Source organism: Haliotis rubra, unplaced genomic scaffold, assembly GCF_003918875.1.
Source record: "Haliotis rubra isolate DU_JTF1 unplaced genomic scaffold, ASM391887v1 Scf437, whole genome shotgun sequence".
Lineage (NCBI taxonomy): Eukaryota > Metazoa > Mollusca > Gastropoda > Lepetellida > Haliotidae > Haliotis > Haliotis rubra.
Genome location: NW_025767121.1, coordinates 759,326 through 777,978, shown reverse-complemented (window position 1 = coordinate 777,978; position 18,653 = coordinate 759,326). Strand labels below are relative to the sequence as shown.

The 18,653-nt window shown below is 39.9% G+C and overlaps 1 protein-coding gene across 1 annotated transcript in view; it reads left to right on the top strand.

The window, feature by feature from the left end:
• Positions 1 to 18,653, top strand: part of LOC124289235 (FK506-binding protein 15-like) — a 64,733-nt gene that overhangs the window by 26,611 nt on the left and 19,469 nt on the right. The window contains 18 exon segments of the mRNA XM_046725840.1: positions 1,687 to 1,867; positions 2,565 to 2,629; positions 2,662 to 2,712; positions 3,693 to 3,741; positions 6,218 to 6,384; positions 6,793 to 6,900; positions 7,680 to 7,774; positions 7,989 to 8,091; positions 8,881 to 8,944; positions 9,730 to 9,866; positions 10,561 to 10,644; positions 11,234 to 11,305; positions 11,931 to 12,029; positions 12,031 to 12,084; positions 12,598 to 12,690; positions 16,958 to 17,149; positions 17,860 to 17,967; positions 18,332 to 18,473. Of these exon segments, the coding sequence (XP_046581796.1) occupies positions 1,687 to 1,867; positions 2,565 to 2,629; positions 2,662 to 2,712; positions 3,693 to 3,741; positions 6,218 to 6,384; positions 6,793 to 6,900; positions 7,680 to 7,774; positions 7,989 to 8,091; positions 8,881 to 8,944; positions 9,730 to 9,866; positions 10,561 to 10,644; positions 11,234 to 11,305; positions 11,931 to 12,029; positions 12,031 to 12,084; positions 12,598 to 12,690; positions 16,958 to 17,149; positions 17,860 to 17,967; positions 18,332 to 18,473 (1,864 nt within the window).

Genomic DNA, 18,653 nt, shown 5'->3' with positions numbered 1-18,653 from the left:
GTATGGATGTGTTATAGGTAGCGGGACAAAACGTATCAGTCACTTGGTGTATATCTGTTATATCTGTTATATCTGTGATACTGATAATGACAGGAGACAGATCTATCTTTTGTAGGTGTGATAGAGCTGATAATCACTGCATATCTTCACAGTGTACACTTTGATGGACTTTGATGCATTCTTCTGTTAGTATTGTTTTATATTAGATATGAACGCTAGCCTGCTAGCCTGTGGCTAGTAACATTTTCAATGGGCTGGTGAATTTAGAAGACCACTAGCTCTGTGGCCTATCTTCACAATGTGAGCTTTGCTGAACATCGGTGCTCTGTCAGTGTAGTCCTTTGATAGTTAGATATGACTGCTAGTCTGCTAGCCTGTGACTTGTAAAATATTCAAAGGGCTAGTGCAATGTGGAAATGGTTTTTGACTAATATTAATTTACACCCATGTGATAGAGTTGTTTATGATTCACATCACTGTATCTAGTGAATATTTGTCACAGGCAACACAAGAAAACCCTTTTACCAGTTTCAACCCATACAGAAACTGAAGTAAACCTCCACATGTTCCTTGATGATTGACCCATGATGATCCGGGTTTTAATTGATCTTCAGTAACCCATGCTTGTTGTTAGAGGCAACTAACAGGATCAAATAGTCAGGCTCACTGACATGGTTGACACATGTCATCGGTTCCCAATTGCGTAGATCGATGCTCATGCTGTCGATAACTGGATTGTCTGGTCCAGACTCAATTATTTACAGACTGCCACCATATAGCTGGAATATTGCTGAGTGCGGCGTAAAACCCAACTCACTCACTTATTCCTTGATGATTGTGTGGTTGTATGATGGTATGGCAATTCCACTGATTCTATCAATACCTAACTTTTTTTCCTGTGCAGACTTGTATATTTATAGGCCGCTGTAGAGGTTTAACAATACGATAGTTGCGATATGATACTTAACCTAATACTATGGATGCAATATGATTCATATCGTGATACAGTACTTTTCTTCTTTTTCACCTGAATCAAAACCCCAGATCAGTTCAAGACGTCTGGCTTGGTGACTTGACTATCCCCGATCAAAACCTCAAATCAGTTCAGGTCTGACTTGGTGACTTGATTATCCCCGATCGAAACCTCAGATCAGTTCAGTAGGTCTGACTTGGTGACTTGATTATCCCCGATCGAAACCTCAGATCAGTTCAGGAGGTCTGACTTGGTGACTTGATTATCCCCGATCGAAACCTCAGATCAGTTCAGGAGGTCTGACTTGGTGACTTGATTATCCCCGATCGAAAACCTCAGATCAGTTCAGGAGGTCTGACTTGGTGACTTGATTATCCGAGATCAAAACATCAAACAGTTCAGGAGGTCTGACTTGGTGACTTGATTATCCCCGATCAAAACCCCCAAACAATTAATGTCAGATTTCAGAGATCGAGGATCAGACATGTAGGACAGCAACATGAAGCTAGATAAGCTGGATAAGCAAGGATATTGTCATGTTATGTTATGTTTATTAAGGATCCCAAGGGGTCTGATCTGTCTCGCTCATGTTTTATGACATTATCTTGTGTTTGCATGTAGGTCTGTGGGGAAAATCACATCCTCTGCATTAATTATCAAGTATAAAAATAACAAAGTCGATTAAGTTTCAAGCAAACTTTCTTTTCTTCCAGGAAGCTTCCCAGCCATTCCATGAAGAAAGTCCCAAGCCCATAGCTCAACCTAAACCAGTATTGCCCTCAAAGCCTGCAGCTCATCCTGTGCCCCAGGCCGTGCCCTCCATGGCCACGCCCATTGTCCAGCCTCAAGTCATGATGGGACAGCAGGTCCCGGGACAACCAGCATTTGTACAGAGTAAGTGAGTGAGTGAGTGAGTTTTATGCCGCACTCAGCAAAATGTCAGCTATATGGCGGCGGTCTGTAAATAATCATGTCTGGACCAGACAATCCAGTGATCAACAGCATGAGCATTGATCAAAGCAATTGGGATACGATGACATGTGTCAACCAAGTCAGCGAGCCTGACCACCCGATCCCGTTAGTTCCCTCTCAAGACAAGCATGGGTTACTGAAGTTCAATTCTAATCCGGATCTTCACAGGTGTCTGGGTAGAGACTGGTCACCAGAAACCTATATATACTATCATAATTGGTTGGTTGTAGTTTAACACCGCACTCAGCAATCTTCCAGCTATATGACAGAGGTCTGTAAAATATCAAGTCTGGACCAGACAGTCCAGTGATCAGCAGCATGAGCATCCAAACTAAGAAATACCAAATCCAAAGACCTTTTCAAGTCTCTCCTCAAAACTCACCTCTTCCACACAGCATTTGAGTAGACTTTCAGGATTGTTTGTACATGTGTGTGTAGATTTGATTTGGTTTTAACTTTATCAAAGCCCCAGTGAGCACCTGTCACCTGTCGTTCTTCTTCTTATTCAGGCTTCCCCATATATTAGTGTGCCATGGCACAGTAAATATTGAAATCAATTCTTAATGTTATTATTATTGAATAATTATTATGTTTGAATGATCCCATTTCGTATTTACAGATCTACCTGGGGCCCAGCAACTAGCAGTCTTCCAACCCACTAACATTCTACAGCAACAGCAACAGCTATCAGCAGAATAATTATTATGCGATTGCTGGCCATAGCAGTCTTCAACACTAACATTCTACAGCAAGCAGCAAACATGTCTGTGAGTCAACTTTCAAGGAAATATCGACATGCACATTTGTATTGAGCCTATTTCAAAAGAATTAATGTCAGAGTGCATCTACTTTCTGTAACTAATCCATAGCATACAGACTGTCATCCATTCTCTTCCCACAGAAGTTACTCAAGTCATACCTCTGTTCTTATTCGGCCATATTTCCTGGTTTTCGTAAAATCCCCTAGCAGCAAAAAATCGTAACATGAATTATCTCCCTTCTTTCTATCCAATCAGAACCCGTGTTACATCGACTTAGATCCAATATGGCGGCCGCCATGGAGTTAGTTGATCAACGTGCGAAGGATAGATTCGGTATTTCATGTTTAACTGAAAATCAGAAATTAGCAATAGAGAGTGCAGGAATCAATCGACGAGATGTTACACACAAGACATTTAATGGCTAGCTTGTCCGTTATCAATGAGGGCGATGGAGACGCCATTGATTCGCCACTGCATGACTGAGTTCTGTCTAGAAGAAACGTTTGCGCATTACGCAGGGGAAGAGGTTCTAGTTTTGAAACAACGACGCTTATTGCACAACTAAATCTGATTGCAACTAATCACGAATCCTGAACACTCCCACCATGAAAGGGCTGTATCAGAACAGAGGTACGTGGGAAGAGAATGACTGTCATCATGGTTGTGTAAGTTTTGGTCTTAGTTGGAGCATTTTTACAAATTACTTTTTAGATTGGCCAAGAAATTAATCAAGGTATGCTTAATCGAACAGGGGACATGTACCTTGAACATTGGTGAGGCATGAAACCTTACCTCACTCACTCTGTTCCAGGGTCGGTGGGGTAGCCTAGTGGTTAGAGTGTTCACTCGTCACCCCAAAGCCCTGGGTTCTATTCCCAACATGGACACAATGTGTGAAGCCCATTTCTGGTGTCCCTCGCTGTGATATTGCTGAAATATTGCTAAAAGCGGCGTAAAACTAAATTCACTCACTCACTCTGTTCCAGGCTTTCCAGCCTCCAGCATACCAGGCAGGACTTCAGCAGCCGTATTCAGGTACAACCGTGTCCACATATTCAGCATGATGAATATCATCTGCATGTCCAGACACCGGGATAGCTGACTTTCATATTCCACTATTTCTTTTTATGTATTTCCCATGTTTTCCACATCTTTCTACTCCTTGGCCAAATGTTAGTAAAGTCTATGTTATAATGTGTCTCAATGGGGTATTCAAGCTTAACTGCGGCATGGTATCTCGGTGGGCTAGCACTATAAAACCAGCTTAAGTCGTGGCTAGTACAAGCAGCCACACATACACACGCATGCACGTCGTCATATGAGCGAAATATTCTCAGGTACGACGTTAAATTTCATTTCACCTCACCTCACCTAACACCCATGATAGCATCAGGTGGACAATGGTGTAATGGGTGAGGTGAGGTGAAATGGCGACGTGCATGCGTGTGGCTGCTTGTACTAGCCCAGACTTAAGCTGGTTTTATAGTGCTACCCCCCTGAGATACCATGCCGCAGTGAAGCATGAATACCCAACTCAGACACATTATACTGACTCCGAGCCGACCAGTCCTTGTTGTACCCATTAATGCCGAGCGCCAGGCAGGGACCAACAAGTACCATATTTTAACGTCTTTTGGTATGACGCGGTCGGGTATCGAACCCGCGACCTTCCGCTCTCCGGGTATCTTTTAGGAACTCTCAGCAGCAGTAAAAGTGTTATCCAGTAATTAGCATGACACATCCCACCCTCCAAAATTCATGTTGATCTGGAACTAGCCACAGAATATATCAGGGTACTAAAAACTAACAAGGTTTACCCCACTTTTGAAACAGGACCGCCTCTGTGGTGTAGTGGTTAGAGCGTCCGTGGGAGAGCGGAAGGTCGTGGGTTCAATCCCCGACCGCGTCATACCACAAGACGTTAAAATATGGTTCTTGTTGGTCCCTGCCTGGCGCTCGGCATTAATGGGTACAACAAGGACTGGTCGGCTCGGAGTCAGTATAATGTGTCTGAGTGGGGTATTCATGCTTCACTGCGGCTTGGTATCTCAGTGGGCTAGCACTATAAAACCAGCTTAAGTCTGGGCTAGTACAAGCAGCCGCACATACACATACACATGCATGCACGTCGTCATATGAGCGAAATATTATCAAGCACGACGGTAAACCCACTTTCACCTCACCTCACTTTTGAAACAGTGTCCACATGTTCATAGACCAACTACTAGAGTATTAATCGAATGATCTAATGGATGTCAACAAGCACTGGCCTTCAACATGGTCAAGATATGCAGTATGGGTTATAAGGCTGGGTGTATCATGTTACCTGATTTTGATGCTATCTCTACATTTGACCTTGGAGTATTTCTATGTATGTCCCCAGCACCATGTGACCTCTTCTATTGATATTTTTCCCTTCTCACATGCTTTACTATAACTAACCGCAAGGTGTTTGAAACTAAATATTGTGTCGCAAGTTAATATTCTCATTCCATTGCAAAGTTCTCATTATATTATATGTTAATCAGATATACATGATTTGTTCAGTGTTTCTTAGCTTAAGAGAACAAAACACTGTGAATTACAGTTTTCAACTTTTGGATTACAGATTGAAAATTTGCCATATAGGTTTTTTAGATTGAAAGAACAATGAAGTAAAAAGAAATCCATTAAGTTGTTTTGTCGAGAGCAATTGCTTGTGAAGCACATGTTCTTATTGTCTGTTATTTTCACAGCATGTTTTATTTCACAGAATAATATGCTTTTTCATGCATTTTAAAATGAAATGGTTGCTAAACTTGAAGTGATACAGTAATCAGTAAATATGCTGAAATTTCCAACAACCGCTGGAAAATGTTTTGTTGCGCACGATCACATAATACTGTTGTGAAACACCAAATCCTGCTTTTTTCAAATGTCGTTTCATAGCCTAACCCTTGGTTGGTAAGGTAGCCTAGTGGTTTAGGTGTTTGCTTGTCACACAGATTCCCGTGTTTGATTCCCCACATGGTTGAAATTTGTAAAACCCTGCCATGATATAGCTGGAATATTAGTGAATGTATGACTGACTGACTGAGTTTGGTTTTACGCCGCTTTTAGCAATATTCCAGCAACATCACGGCGGGGGACATCAGAAATGGGATTCAAACCCGGGTCTTCGGCGTGACGAGCCAATGCTTTAACCACTAGGCTACCCCACCGCCCCGGTGAATGTATGAAGCCCATGCAGATATCCATCTGCAATGAAATTGCTGGAATATCGCTAAAAGTGGCATAAAACCATACTCGCTCACCCCTTGACCTTTCCTTTAGAACACATTTGAAATCGCTTAACAAATGTCAGTATATTACAACCCAGCTTATCCTAAATTACTTACACATACATGGCTTATTGCTAAGCACAACACTGTTGACTGACAAAATATCCCTGTGAACCTTCCTTCCCACCAATGACAACCATCCATCCAAAATGCTGCCTTTGCACTGACTAATTCTTTCTCCTTCAACATAGGGTTGTTGTTTGCAGGTGTTCCCCCAGCCCAGCCAGGCTCCACAAGTTCCTCAGGCGCCATGGACAGTCTGGCTCCTGTTCTGCTCACAGAGACACGGCAACAGAACACAGAGATACGACTTTCAGTCAGCAAGATCTCCGACAAAGTAGACCGGATCCTGGACAAGGTGAGATTTCATTCTCATTGTGAACCAAAGTCAAAACTGTTGTGACGTAGAACTGACTTTTAAACATGGGGAATCTCGGTGTTCTTCAAGGATTGTTCTTCAATGGATCAGTGCTCATCATATCAATCATTAGGTTGTCTGAACATCAGTATTTTCAAGCTGCCTTCAAAAAGCTGGAATATTTGGCATTAACCAAAAAAATTCTTTCACCATTGTTTCCTGTTGCATATTTGAGTTGAGATATATTCACCTGACTAAAGCAGTGTTTTAACAACTGTAATATTAACCACTGCACCTGGGATTTTTTTCAAATTTGTGGCAATACATTGATGTGTGGTCATTCTGCCAGGTACCCATAAACTGCTGGATGAACACAACTGGTTTTTAAGTATTTGATGGTGTTTTCAGGTGAATGTGATAGGACCAGGAGGTGGTATGCCACCAGCTCTACAGTCCATGCATGCACCCACCATGGAGACTGGCGTACTGCTACAGAATATCACTAGGATAGTACAAGTAAGGACAGTATAGAACTCAGGGGTGGAAATATACCCATTGCCCAATGTCCGAGTCCAGTGTTTTTTTCTGTCGGGCAAGCAAATTTGTATATCACACTGTACCGGTGTCCAGTTAACTTTCCAATGTTTATTATGTTGTTTATTTAAAAATCAACAAGAAAACGGTTGGTATAATGGGAAAATAATCAGGGCAAGTGACTTTACATGTGCCACTGTACCGTGAGTACACTAGCAATTTTAAACTTATTTCCACCCCTGAGAACTTTACAGCCAAGTGCCTAATTGTTTTTCAAGATGAACTTTTGTAGTTTTAGAGAGTTACAGGCCTTATTGTGTGTGTCATTTTCTGCTGTTTGTGGAGAAACGAAATGTGTCTTTGACCAGACAAGCAACATGAGGTTAAGAAGTAGACTGGGTTGTCTGGTCCTGAGACTTGTGGGATGTTCTTAATATCAGTCACTGGTTTGTCCAGTTCTTACAGTTATTCGCAGACTGCAGTTGTATAGCCATGTATGAATCTAAACAAGGACAATCTGACTCTACACATGACTGCCATCTCATAACTCCCTATGATATAGAAATAATGTCATAACTTCGTATAATATGGACAAGTGGTGTCAGTAGCATATGTTGGAATGGGAACTAGAATATGAAGTAGATTTTTTTTTGCACTGTTAATAGCTTTGAGCTATGTTATAAGAAGTTTTTCATGATATGCAATGCTATGATAGTGAAATACATTTGTTTCTTTTTGTATACCATGCTCTTTCTTTTCAGGAAAATGAAACTTTAAAGAAAGATGTATATGAAAAAAGTGGCAAAATTGAAACTCAAAATGAAAAGATTGCAGAACTTCTGCAGAAAAATCAAAAGTAAGTACATACATGTTACTAAAATGCAGAATTACAATAACATAACAGTATCTAAAACAATATACGATAATAGATTTGTGGAATGAATGCTGAACATGTATATTGCATAAGAAGCAAAAATATGGCATTCATAGTGATTAGATGCATTGAAAATTGGGATGCTGGCTTGAGTGAAGTTCTTCTTCATGAGTACAGAGACAATGTCTGTTGTTAGGTTTGTGGAACAAAGCAACACTCTCCTGGAGGAGCGGAACGAGGGCTACAAGTATTCCGCCAACCAATCACAGGCGAGGGTGCTGACACTCGAACAAGAGAAGGTAAGCTCAACTAGCCTCATACACTGAGACCTTTGTAATGAGGATGCTGTAATGTAATGCTGTACAGGGTCCTAGTCAAAAGGGCCGCATGACAAAAGGGCCGCAAAACGGAAAAGTCTCACTTGCGGTCTGAGGCCCTTTTGACTAGGGGTTTGCGGCCCTTTTGACTTTTCTTTGTCATGCGGCCCTTTTGACCTGTTCCCTGCTGTACATGGTGAAAACATCTAGATTGATAGGTGAGATGAGGTTGAATAGAGTAAACATGACATTCAAGATTATTGCATTTTTTAAAGTGAGTCAGCGATTATGATTTCACATTTAGCAATAATCAGTAGTATTGTAGTAGGGATAGCAGATTAGTAAATAATTCACAACAATTATTCACAAGAAATTGTTTTATTGATGATGATGATGATGATGATGATGATGATGATGATGGTCATTTGACTTTTTCTGCCCAAGGCCATAGTCAAGGTTAATATTTAGCGTTAACCACAAGTCTAAAAATATTTATGGCTATATGATGGATTTATAAAAACGATGTTCGTTGAATGCTTTCGTTGACAGAAGTGACCATTTTAAAAAAGCCCGGACTTACATGATTGTTGCTAGAAAGGTTGGGCAAGCTCTCAGTACTATCTGAAATATTAAGAGGCTTGAGACAATATTGGCTACTTTACAAACCCCCAAGTTCGCCTGGTTGACTCATACTCACCATTTTGCTCATAAAAAACTGGTTTGTGTGGTCCCGGACTTGACATGCCACATTTCTGTTGTCTGTCCCTGCAGGTGAATCTGTCCACTGAGTTGAGATACGCTTTCAACTCAGCTAGAAAGAGGCTGCAGAGAGCCGGTATGTGCACCTGTAATTGGTTTCACTGGCACAAATATAATTCAGGCCTTGAATTGAATGATTAGCTGTTGAAGACAGGTCTTGGCAGTCATATACTAGTATCGTATCATAACCTTATTATAAAGGTACTTATAATATTCTGTCAAATCTGTATAATAAGTTTACAGCCCTTCAACTTCATGTTACATCCTGCTTGGCAATGGTACAATACAAGATACAAGAATCTGTATCGAAACGTCACACTCACAAAATGAAAGAAATTGTTATATATGAAGTTTGTCAATAAAAACACTTGATACATTGACACTTTCTTTTCATCTTGTAATTAATAAAATGTCTAAACGTTGTTCAGCTGGTCACCTGTCCTATGAATAAAAAACTCAACAAGGGTTTCTTCTTTGAGAGGAATACTGTAGGTTGGGAAGTACAATGTTCTCTTACTGACTTACGAATAGTGTGTGCACAGGTTCTCAGGCACAGGTGGGAATTACTTGACCAAGTCCTACATCAAGTACCTGGCCAAGGGAGACAACTACCATATTGACATTAATTACATGTTGCAGACATTGAAGAGAAACAGTTTCTTAAGACATTTAGACAGACATAATGCTATAACAAAAAGACACAGTTTTCATCTTAGGTACTCAAGTCTTGTCATGTTTGAAACAATTACATCCATTTCTTATAACAATCAGATCCCTAGTGTACACCCTTTTTAAAATTCCTGGATCCACCTCTTTGCAAAGTATCCTCTTCAATGCTTCACTGTCTTTATAACCAAACAGAGGATGAGAAGCGTGTCGAGGACATGTCTACAGCGCTACGAGAGGAGAAGAAGTACAGGAAGACTCTAGAGAGCCAGCTCAACAACATGCAGGAAGAACAGACCGACCTCAAGTCCGCCTACAACACAATGGAGAAGGTATCCACTTAACTATTCAAGTTGTAACTGATCAAGTCCAGGAGCAGAATAGTTATGCAGCTGGAATATTTCTTAATGCAGCATCAAACAGCATACACTAAATAAGTCCTCTTTCTGATGATTATTACCACTCTCCTACCCAGAGTTCCATGCGGCAAGCCAGCATAGTACCTCTGCCACAGGCCACAAAAATGTGACGATTCGTCACATCTTGCAATGTCCATTCAATATAATGTACAGATTTCTTTTACTCTTTTATTTTTGACGAGTCTACACATCTAACTAAACATCTTTAATAGAATGGTTAAGTTTCACTGAGAAAATATCCAAAAACATGTAACACTATTTCGATTTGCGTAGCGATCCTTTGTTTACATAGGTTGTACGGCTCCACGTGCAGTCATCGAAGCCGACGGAGAGCAAACGGTGCAGCCACTTTGATATCTAAATATGTACTGCCATAGACCTAACTGTCGCAGTTGTGGAAGAATATATATGTAACAATGTAAAACATTATGAAGAGAGCGCTGAAAAGCTTTCGTGAGCCCACTCTCTTCTTATTATGAATATGCGCGTTTGATTACAAACAAGAGAAAAGTCCGGTCACGTGATATGCAAATTAGCCTGGCAGTGATGTTATGTTAGTCAACGCTGTGCCGGAGTGTGGATTATTACATGTGGAATGTTTGTTTAGAATCTGAATGACAGAAAGAGGAAGACAAATGAGGAGAGGCGAAAACTGGAAGAAGAAATGGAAGATATGAAGATCAGTTTAGAGGTAAATATGACATTCTTTTTTCTGACATAGAAGCAGTGGGAGAATTATCATATAAAGATTACTACACTCACATTTCCATATAAGAAATATCATGTACCAGGAATAATGAATATGGATTTTGATTATGCTTGCCATATTTTTGTATAATATGACATATTTCAGACACAAAGTAATCAATCAACATGTATTTGGGTACCCGGTGGAAAAAAGTCATATGACTATAACCTTCTAGCGCCTAACAGGCAGCTTCGGGTTATCCGGGGTAATAATGTGCTGTGCCTTGATTGTTAGCGCTATGAGCATACCTAGTGTGGAGTTTGGCGCTATATAAATGGACACATTATTATTATAATTATTATATTTAATATATGTGTTATGATAATAACAGCTCTGTACAAACAACTGTCATAATACCTTATTATATATTTGCACTTTAATGATAGAAAATTTCAATGAAAGATTCAAGTGAGCTACAGTGCTCTGTGTCACTGAATCTGGAGTATTCTTATGATGATTGCTACAACACACATGCATGCAAACATAAGATAACTGACCATTGTCTTTATTGTTAAACATTGTTCGTATTCAGGGTGATATCCAGTCTTTACGAGACCGGCTACGTAAACAGAAGACAAATGTAGATGTAGAGGCTGCTGATAAGGTAGGCCACTGTATGGACCCTCAACTCAGCGAGTGAACTAACCCATAAACACTGATGTTCTAACCCCATATTTGTCTTCCATATGAGCCAGTCAAAAAATATATACCTGGATGGTTACTTTTTCGTTTGATTGTTTTTATTTGGTATTTTCAATTTGCAAAATGAACAAAACTAATGTTTTATCTATGGTAACAGATTTTCCCTATTGGCTAAAATATAGGCAGCATCAGGGTACTGTCGAAAGCTATGCAAGAAAATGTGGAAAAGGTTTGGAGTTGGTGGTTCCTGACTAGGCTCAACAATATTCAAATGCGCTGTGATAGTGTGTCAACAAAGCCATCGTACAACTAAATCAACTTTAACAAAGTCTTCTTTGAGAGGCATTTTAGAAGTTGTATAGATGAAGGAAGCCCAAGTTGTATGGATAGTCAACTTCTTTATTGCAATGAGTGCGACGTTTCAGTGTAGGTACTAACACCGTTATCAAGCCCTTGCACTGTAAACGTCGCCTGCATTGCAATAAAGAAGTTGACTATCCATACAACTTGGTATTCCTTTAACAAAGTCTTTGGACTGTTGTTGCTCTTTGATCGGTTTGTGGCACTGTATTGATGTACCCTCACAGGCAGCCAGGCTGGAGGAGGACATTGCTGGAGAGTGGCAGAAGAAGTGTGACAAGCTGCTGAAGGCGGCGTCGGACAAACACAACCGAGCCTTGACGGGATGTACAGGAGGAGAAGCGGGAACTGCAGCAGAAGATACAGGAAATTGAGAACAAGGTAGGGTGACTTGTGAACAGACATAGGGAGAAACCTATAACGATCTGGGTTAGAATTGGTCTACAGCAACCCATGCTTGTCGTAAGAGGTGACCAATAGGATCGGGTGGTCAGACTCACTGACTTGCTTGACACATGTCCTCATATCCTGTTTCCATAGATCAATGCTCATGCTGTTGATCCTGCCGCCATATAGCTGGAATATTACTGAGTATGGCGTAAAACTAAATTCACTCACTCATGCTGTTGACCACTTGATTGTCCGACCCAGACTCGAATATTTAGAATGCTGCCATATAGCTGGAATATTGCTGAGTGTGGCATTAAACAACATACATACAAACAAACATAGGGGGAGATATTTTGGGGCAGATGGATATGTTCAGACTTGGCAATGTTGAAATGTATGTTGAATATGTTCATACACAAATCAGCAATTGCAGCCATGATGAAAATACCCAGGTTGTCAAAAGAAAGTTATCTTTCCATAACCATGGTAACATGTGTGTTGCAGCTGCAGACGGCAAAGAGTATGGGTGGTTCAAGTGAGCAGCGAGTGTCCCAACTGGAGGAGCAGGTGGAGGATCTCTCCATGTGGAAGGACAAGGTGAGGTGTTCCAGCAGGTCTGCACTGCTGACTATCATGATTACTTTGAAGAAGAACCTTAGCAGCTACTTATTGTTCTTAACATAGACATGTTAAACTCAGTCACTGAAAGGGACCTCAGGGGTTTCAGAAAAGTGAAACTTTGGATATTCAGTTGGATTTGTAGCAGAAGGCTCAATCCAATCAAAATTTGCCCCAGTTTCGTTAGTCTGTTAAGCCCTTATCTTTCATTCAGTTTGTAGACATGTCAAACTCAGTCACTGAACAGGACCTCAGGGGTTTCAAAAAGCTTGAAAATTTGGATATTCGGCTCACTTTCTTGTGGCTGAAGGCAAAGTGTACAGTTGCCCTGGTTTCTTTGACCGATTCTTGACAGTTGTTTCAAACTGTATGTACCCAATGTCTCCACTGTTGGTGACATGATTCCATTGGGGCGGTACACAGACCCAATCGATTAAAGCGACCTTGACCTCATCTTCAACACCCACCACAAATCCCCACATGGGCACAATGTGTGAAGCAATGTGGTGTCCCCATAACTCAAATGTTGCTGGAATATTGCATAACCTAAGGTGGTGCATTTTGCTACCAAACTCAGGAAGCGATTCAGTCAGTCGTGATTCTATGGTTTGGTTTCACGGAATAATTTGCAGAACATTCAATATGCTGCACTGCTGCAGAATTTCACATGTGATCTAAAGTTGTGCACTTTTGCTATTTACAGATTTTTTGGCATTTTTATTTTTCAGTATGTATTCTGCAGCCCAAATGAGGGTACGTCTTGATTCTTGCATAACTCAAAGAACCGTTCATCTCAAGAAAACTGTTGTACATATCAAACAGTCTTTAAATTGGTGCCTTTGATTTTGCCTACATTGGGGATTTTTATGCAGACAACAGGACTGATTAGGGTGACTTTGACCTTATTTTCAAGGTCACAACTGGGACACTTTGAACACTTTCAGCAAACTCTTTGTTCAAGTGAGATATCTCATGCACTGTTGTATCCAATATCTGTCAAATTTGGTGACAGCCTACAGACATTCTCAAAGGGGGGGTGGGTTTGGTTTCAGACACAACTCGAAAACTTCTTAATATCTTTTCAGCAAAACTTGGCAGATATGCTGAGGCAGATGCCAAAGTGGTGCCTTTGCAAGTGACCTTGCCTTATTTTCTTTGCACTATTTTTGTCACTTTTTTTTTCAACCATCTTTGTTAAAATCAAAGCTGGACTTTAAGTAACTGATATCATCTTCTGATGGACTGTTGTACCTAATGTCTTCAGATTTGGTGACAGCCTTCTTTGGGGGATTATGCAGACACCATTTTATTTGGGTGACCTTGACTTTATCTGCAAGGTCACCACAACACTTTGACAGCTTTTCAAACTTATTTAAACGCGATATCTCATAAAACATTGCACCCAATGTTTTCAGTTATGTTGACAGCCTACATTGGGTGATTATACAAGGCATCTTATATGTGACCAAAAAATAAAAAGTAGTAAATATAGATATTCCATTCTTAAGCGGCAGGGACATTGCCATATCAGTGGCAAACACTTGTTCAATATGAAGTTGATCATGAAAATGGCTACAATAAGTCAACCATGAAAACAAACCTTAAAAGTGTCCAGAATTGTGTGCAGAATTATCAAATGTTGTTGCAAAAATTATAATCATTAATTGCAGAATTTGTTTGGCTGCGAAATACAATGGGAACCAGTATTTCTTTAACAGTAAACAAGTAATTAAACTGTATTCATTTGACAGCAAGACAACTTACTTGTGTGTATGTATTTGACAGTATGACAACTTACTTGTCTGAATGTATTTGACAGTATGACAACTTACTTGTGTGTATGTATTTGACAGCAAGACAACTTACTTGTGTGAATGTATTTGACAGTATGACAACTTACTTGTGTGTATGTATTTGACAGCAAGACAACTTACTTGTGTGTATGTATTTGACAGTATGACAACTTACTTGTGTGTATGTATTTGACAGTATGACAACTTACTTGTGTGTATGTATTTGACAGTATGACAACTTACTTGTGTGTATGTATTTGACAGTATGACAACTTACTTGTGTGTATGTATTTGACAGTATGACAACTTACTTGTGTGTATGTATTTGACAGCATGACAACTTATGACAACTTACTTGTGTGAATGTATTTGACAGTATGACAACTTACTTGTGTGTTTGTATTTGACAGTATGACAACTTACTTGTGTGTATGTATTTGACAGTATGACAACTTACTTGTGTGTGTATGACAGTATTTGACAGTATGACAACTTACTTGTGTGTATGTATTTGACAGTATGACAACTTACTTGTGTGTATGTATTTGACAGTATGACAACTTACTTGTGTGTATGTATTTGACAGACAACTATGACAACTTACTTGTGTGTATGTATTTGACAGTATGACAACTTACTTGTGTGTATGTATTTGACAGTATGACAACTTACTTGTGTGTATGTATTTGACAGTATGACAACTTACTTGTGTATTACTTGTGTATGTATTTGACAGTATGACAACTTACTTGACAGTATGACAACTTACTTGTGTGTATGTATTTGACAGTATGACAACTTACTTGTGTGTATGTATTTGACAGTATGACAACTTACTTGTGTGTATGTATTTGACAGTATGACAACTTACTTGTGTGTGTATTTGACATTTGACAGTATGACAACTTGTATGTATTTGACAGTATGACAACTTCTTACTGTATGTATTTGACAGTATGACAACTTACTTGTGTGTATGTATTTGACAGTATGACAACTTACTTGTGTGTGTATGTATTTGACAGTATGACAACTTACTTGTGTGTATGTATTTGACAGTACAACTTACTTGTGTGTATAACAGCATGACAACTTCCTTGTGTGTATGTATTTGACAGTATGACAACTTACTTGTGTGTATGTATTTGACAGTATGACAACTTACTTGTGTGTATGTATTTGACAGTATGACAACTTACTTGTGTGTATGTATTTGACAGTATGACAACTTACTTGTGTGTATGTATTTGACAGTATGACAACTTACTTGTGTGTATGTATTTGACAGTATGACAACTTACTTGTGTGTATGTATTTGACAGTATGACAACTTACTTGTGTGTATGTATTATTTGACAGTGTGTATGTATTTGACATGACAACTTCCTTGTGTGTGTATTTGACAGTATGACAACTTACTTGTGTGTATGTATTTGACAGTATGACAACTTACTTGTGTGTATGTATTTGACAGTATGACAACTTACTTGTGTGTATGTATTTGACAGTATGACAACTTACTTGTGTGTATGTATTTGACAGTATGACAACTTCCTTGTGTGTATGTATTTGACAGTATGACAACTTACTTGTGTGTATGTATTTGACAGCAAGACAACTTGTTTGTGTGTATGTATTTGACAGTATGACAACTTACTTGTGTGTATGTATTTGACAGTATGACAACTTACTTGTGTGTATATATTTGACATTTGACAGTGTGTATGTATTTGACAGTAACAACTTGTGTGTGTATATATTTGACAGCAAAGCAAGACAACTTATTGTGTGTATTTGACAGTATGACAACTTACTTGACAACTTCCTTGTGTGTATGACAGCACAACTTACTTGTGTGTATGTATTTGACAGTATGACAACTTACTTGTGTGTATGTATTTGACAGTATGACAACTTACTTGTGTGTATGTATTTGACAGTATGACAACTTACTTGTGTGTATGTATTTGACAGTATGACAACTTCCTTGTGTGTATGTATTTGACAGTATGACAACTTCTACTTGTGTGTATGTATGTGTGTATGTGATTTTGACAGTATGACAACTTGCTTGTGTGTATATATTTGACAGTATGACAACTTACTTGTGTGTATATATTTGACAGTATGACAACTTACTTGTGTGTATATATTTGACAGTATGACAACTTACTTGTGTGTATGTATTTGACAGTATGACAACTTACTTGTGTGTATGTATTTGACAGTATGACAACTTACTTCCCTGTGTATGTATTTGACTTGTGTGTATGTATTTGACAGTATGACAACTTCCTTGTGTGTATGTATTTGACAGTATGACAACTTACTTGTGTGTATATATTTGACAGTATGACAACTTACTTGTGTGTATGTATTTGACAGTATGACAACTTACTTGTGTGTATGTATTTGACAGTATGACAACTTACTTGTGTGTATATATTTGACAGTATGACAACCTGCGGAGTCAGGCTGCGGCGATGAAGGAGAGGTACGAGGACCGCATCAGTGAGCTGGAGGAGGAGCGGGATGGGGCAGAGGAGCGGATACAGGGCCTCATGGTACAGGTCCAGAAACTCAAGCAGTTTGCAGCGCCCTCTGGTGGAGCCCAGGCACCCGTGTCTGCCGATGTTGTGGGAGAGGTGAGCAGAGACTGAGGGTCTGTGTGCAATGGAGTGTTCGTGAGTGAGTGAGAGCAATATTCCAGCTATATGGCAGCGGTCTGTAAATAATCGAGTCTGGACCAGACAATCCAGTGATCAACAGCATGAGCATCGATTTGCGCAGTTGGGAACCAATGACATGTGTCAACCAAGTCAGCGAGCCTGACCACCCGATCCCGTTAGTTGCCTCTTACAACAAGCATGGGTTACTGAAGATCAATATCTAACCCGGACCTTCATGGGTTGGAGTGTTCGTAGGAGAGTTGATGTGAAATGGGTTGTAATGTAATCTTCAGGTAATTTTCACATGATAGCTTGTGGGTTTTCATAGCAAATTGATGCTCATGATTACTGGATTGTCTGGATTGACAAACAAAACAAAATCAGTTATAGGAGAGGTGATTTGAAATTGAGTATAATGTTGCATTCAAGAATACTGCACACTATAGCGCAGGCAAGCACATCGGAAATGGATGAAGTTGGACGCAGTAATTAAGTGGGAGTGAGTGAGTATGGTTTTACGCCGCTTTTAGCAATATTCCAGCAATATCACGGCGGGGGACCCAGAAATGGGCTTCACACATTGTACCCATGTGGGGAATCGAACCCTGGCCTTCGGCGTGACTAGCGGACGCTTTAAACACTAGGCTACCCCACCGCCCCAGTAATTATGTTGTATAATGTTACAGGTGAAGAAGATCATGAACAGTGTGTATCGTGGACTGAGGGAGGAGTTTGATGCGGAGGAGTCGTACACAGGGGAAGAAGTCCTCAATGCCATCCTCAACGCCATCAAGGTAACAATTACAGAAAACTCAAGACATGAATTAGTTTGGACTTTCCTTCTCTTTAGAATAGCATGCAGTGGTCAATGTAAAGTATGTTCAATGGAGGAGTAGCAGTGCCCACAGTCAGGCAGAGCAGTTTGATATGCAGAGTTGTTTCCCTTTGTTGGATCAATAATGGTTTGAATCCCAATATTATCAGTGTGGTGATTCTAATCTTTTCAGAACTTACCCATGCCTCTGGGTTTGACTTCATCGATAAATGTCAAATGACTGAATCACTTCAGGATTTCAACCTATGTCAAACATGTTGTGATATAACTAATGTTGTTTAGAGCTGCATTAGAATATACCTCACTCACTCTCACTCTTCCAGACCACAACTCTACAGCTGGTCCAGCGACAGCAGTCTGAGGGGGGTAAGACAGAGACGGAAGAAGAGGACGATGAAGAAGAGGAAGAGGAGGAGGAAGAAGAGGAGGATGTAGAAGAAGAAGAGACACATAAACCCGTTCCAGGTATGTTATCTGCTTTTCTAAGATGCTTTGTGGAAAGATCAAAGTCACGGCAGTACTTTTTCAGGTGATAAAGTACACTTCTTGCATTACATCTCACCATTCTAATCTACACCCTTGAAAATCAATCATAGCCTTGGTAACCAACATCACAAAGCATGTCAGTTGTCTTTGTCATGGTAC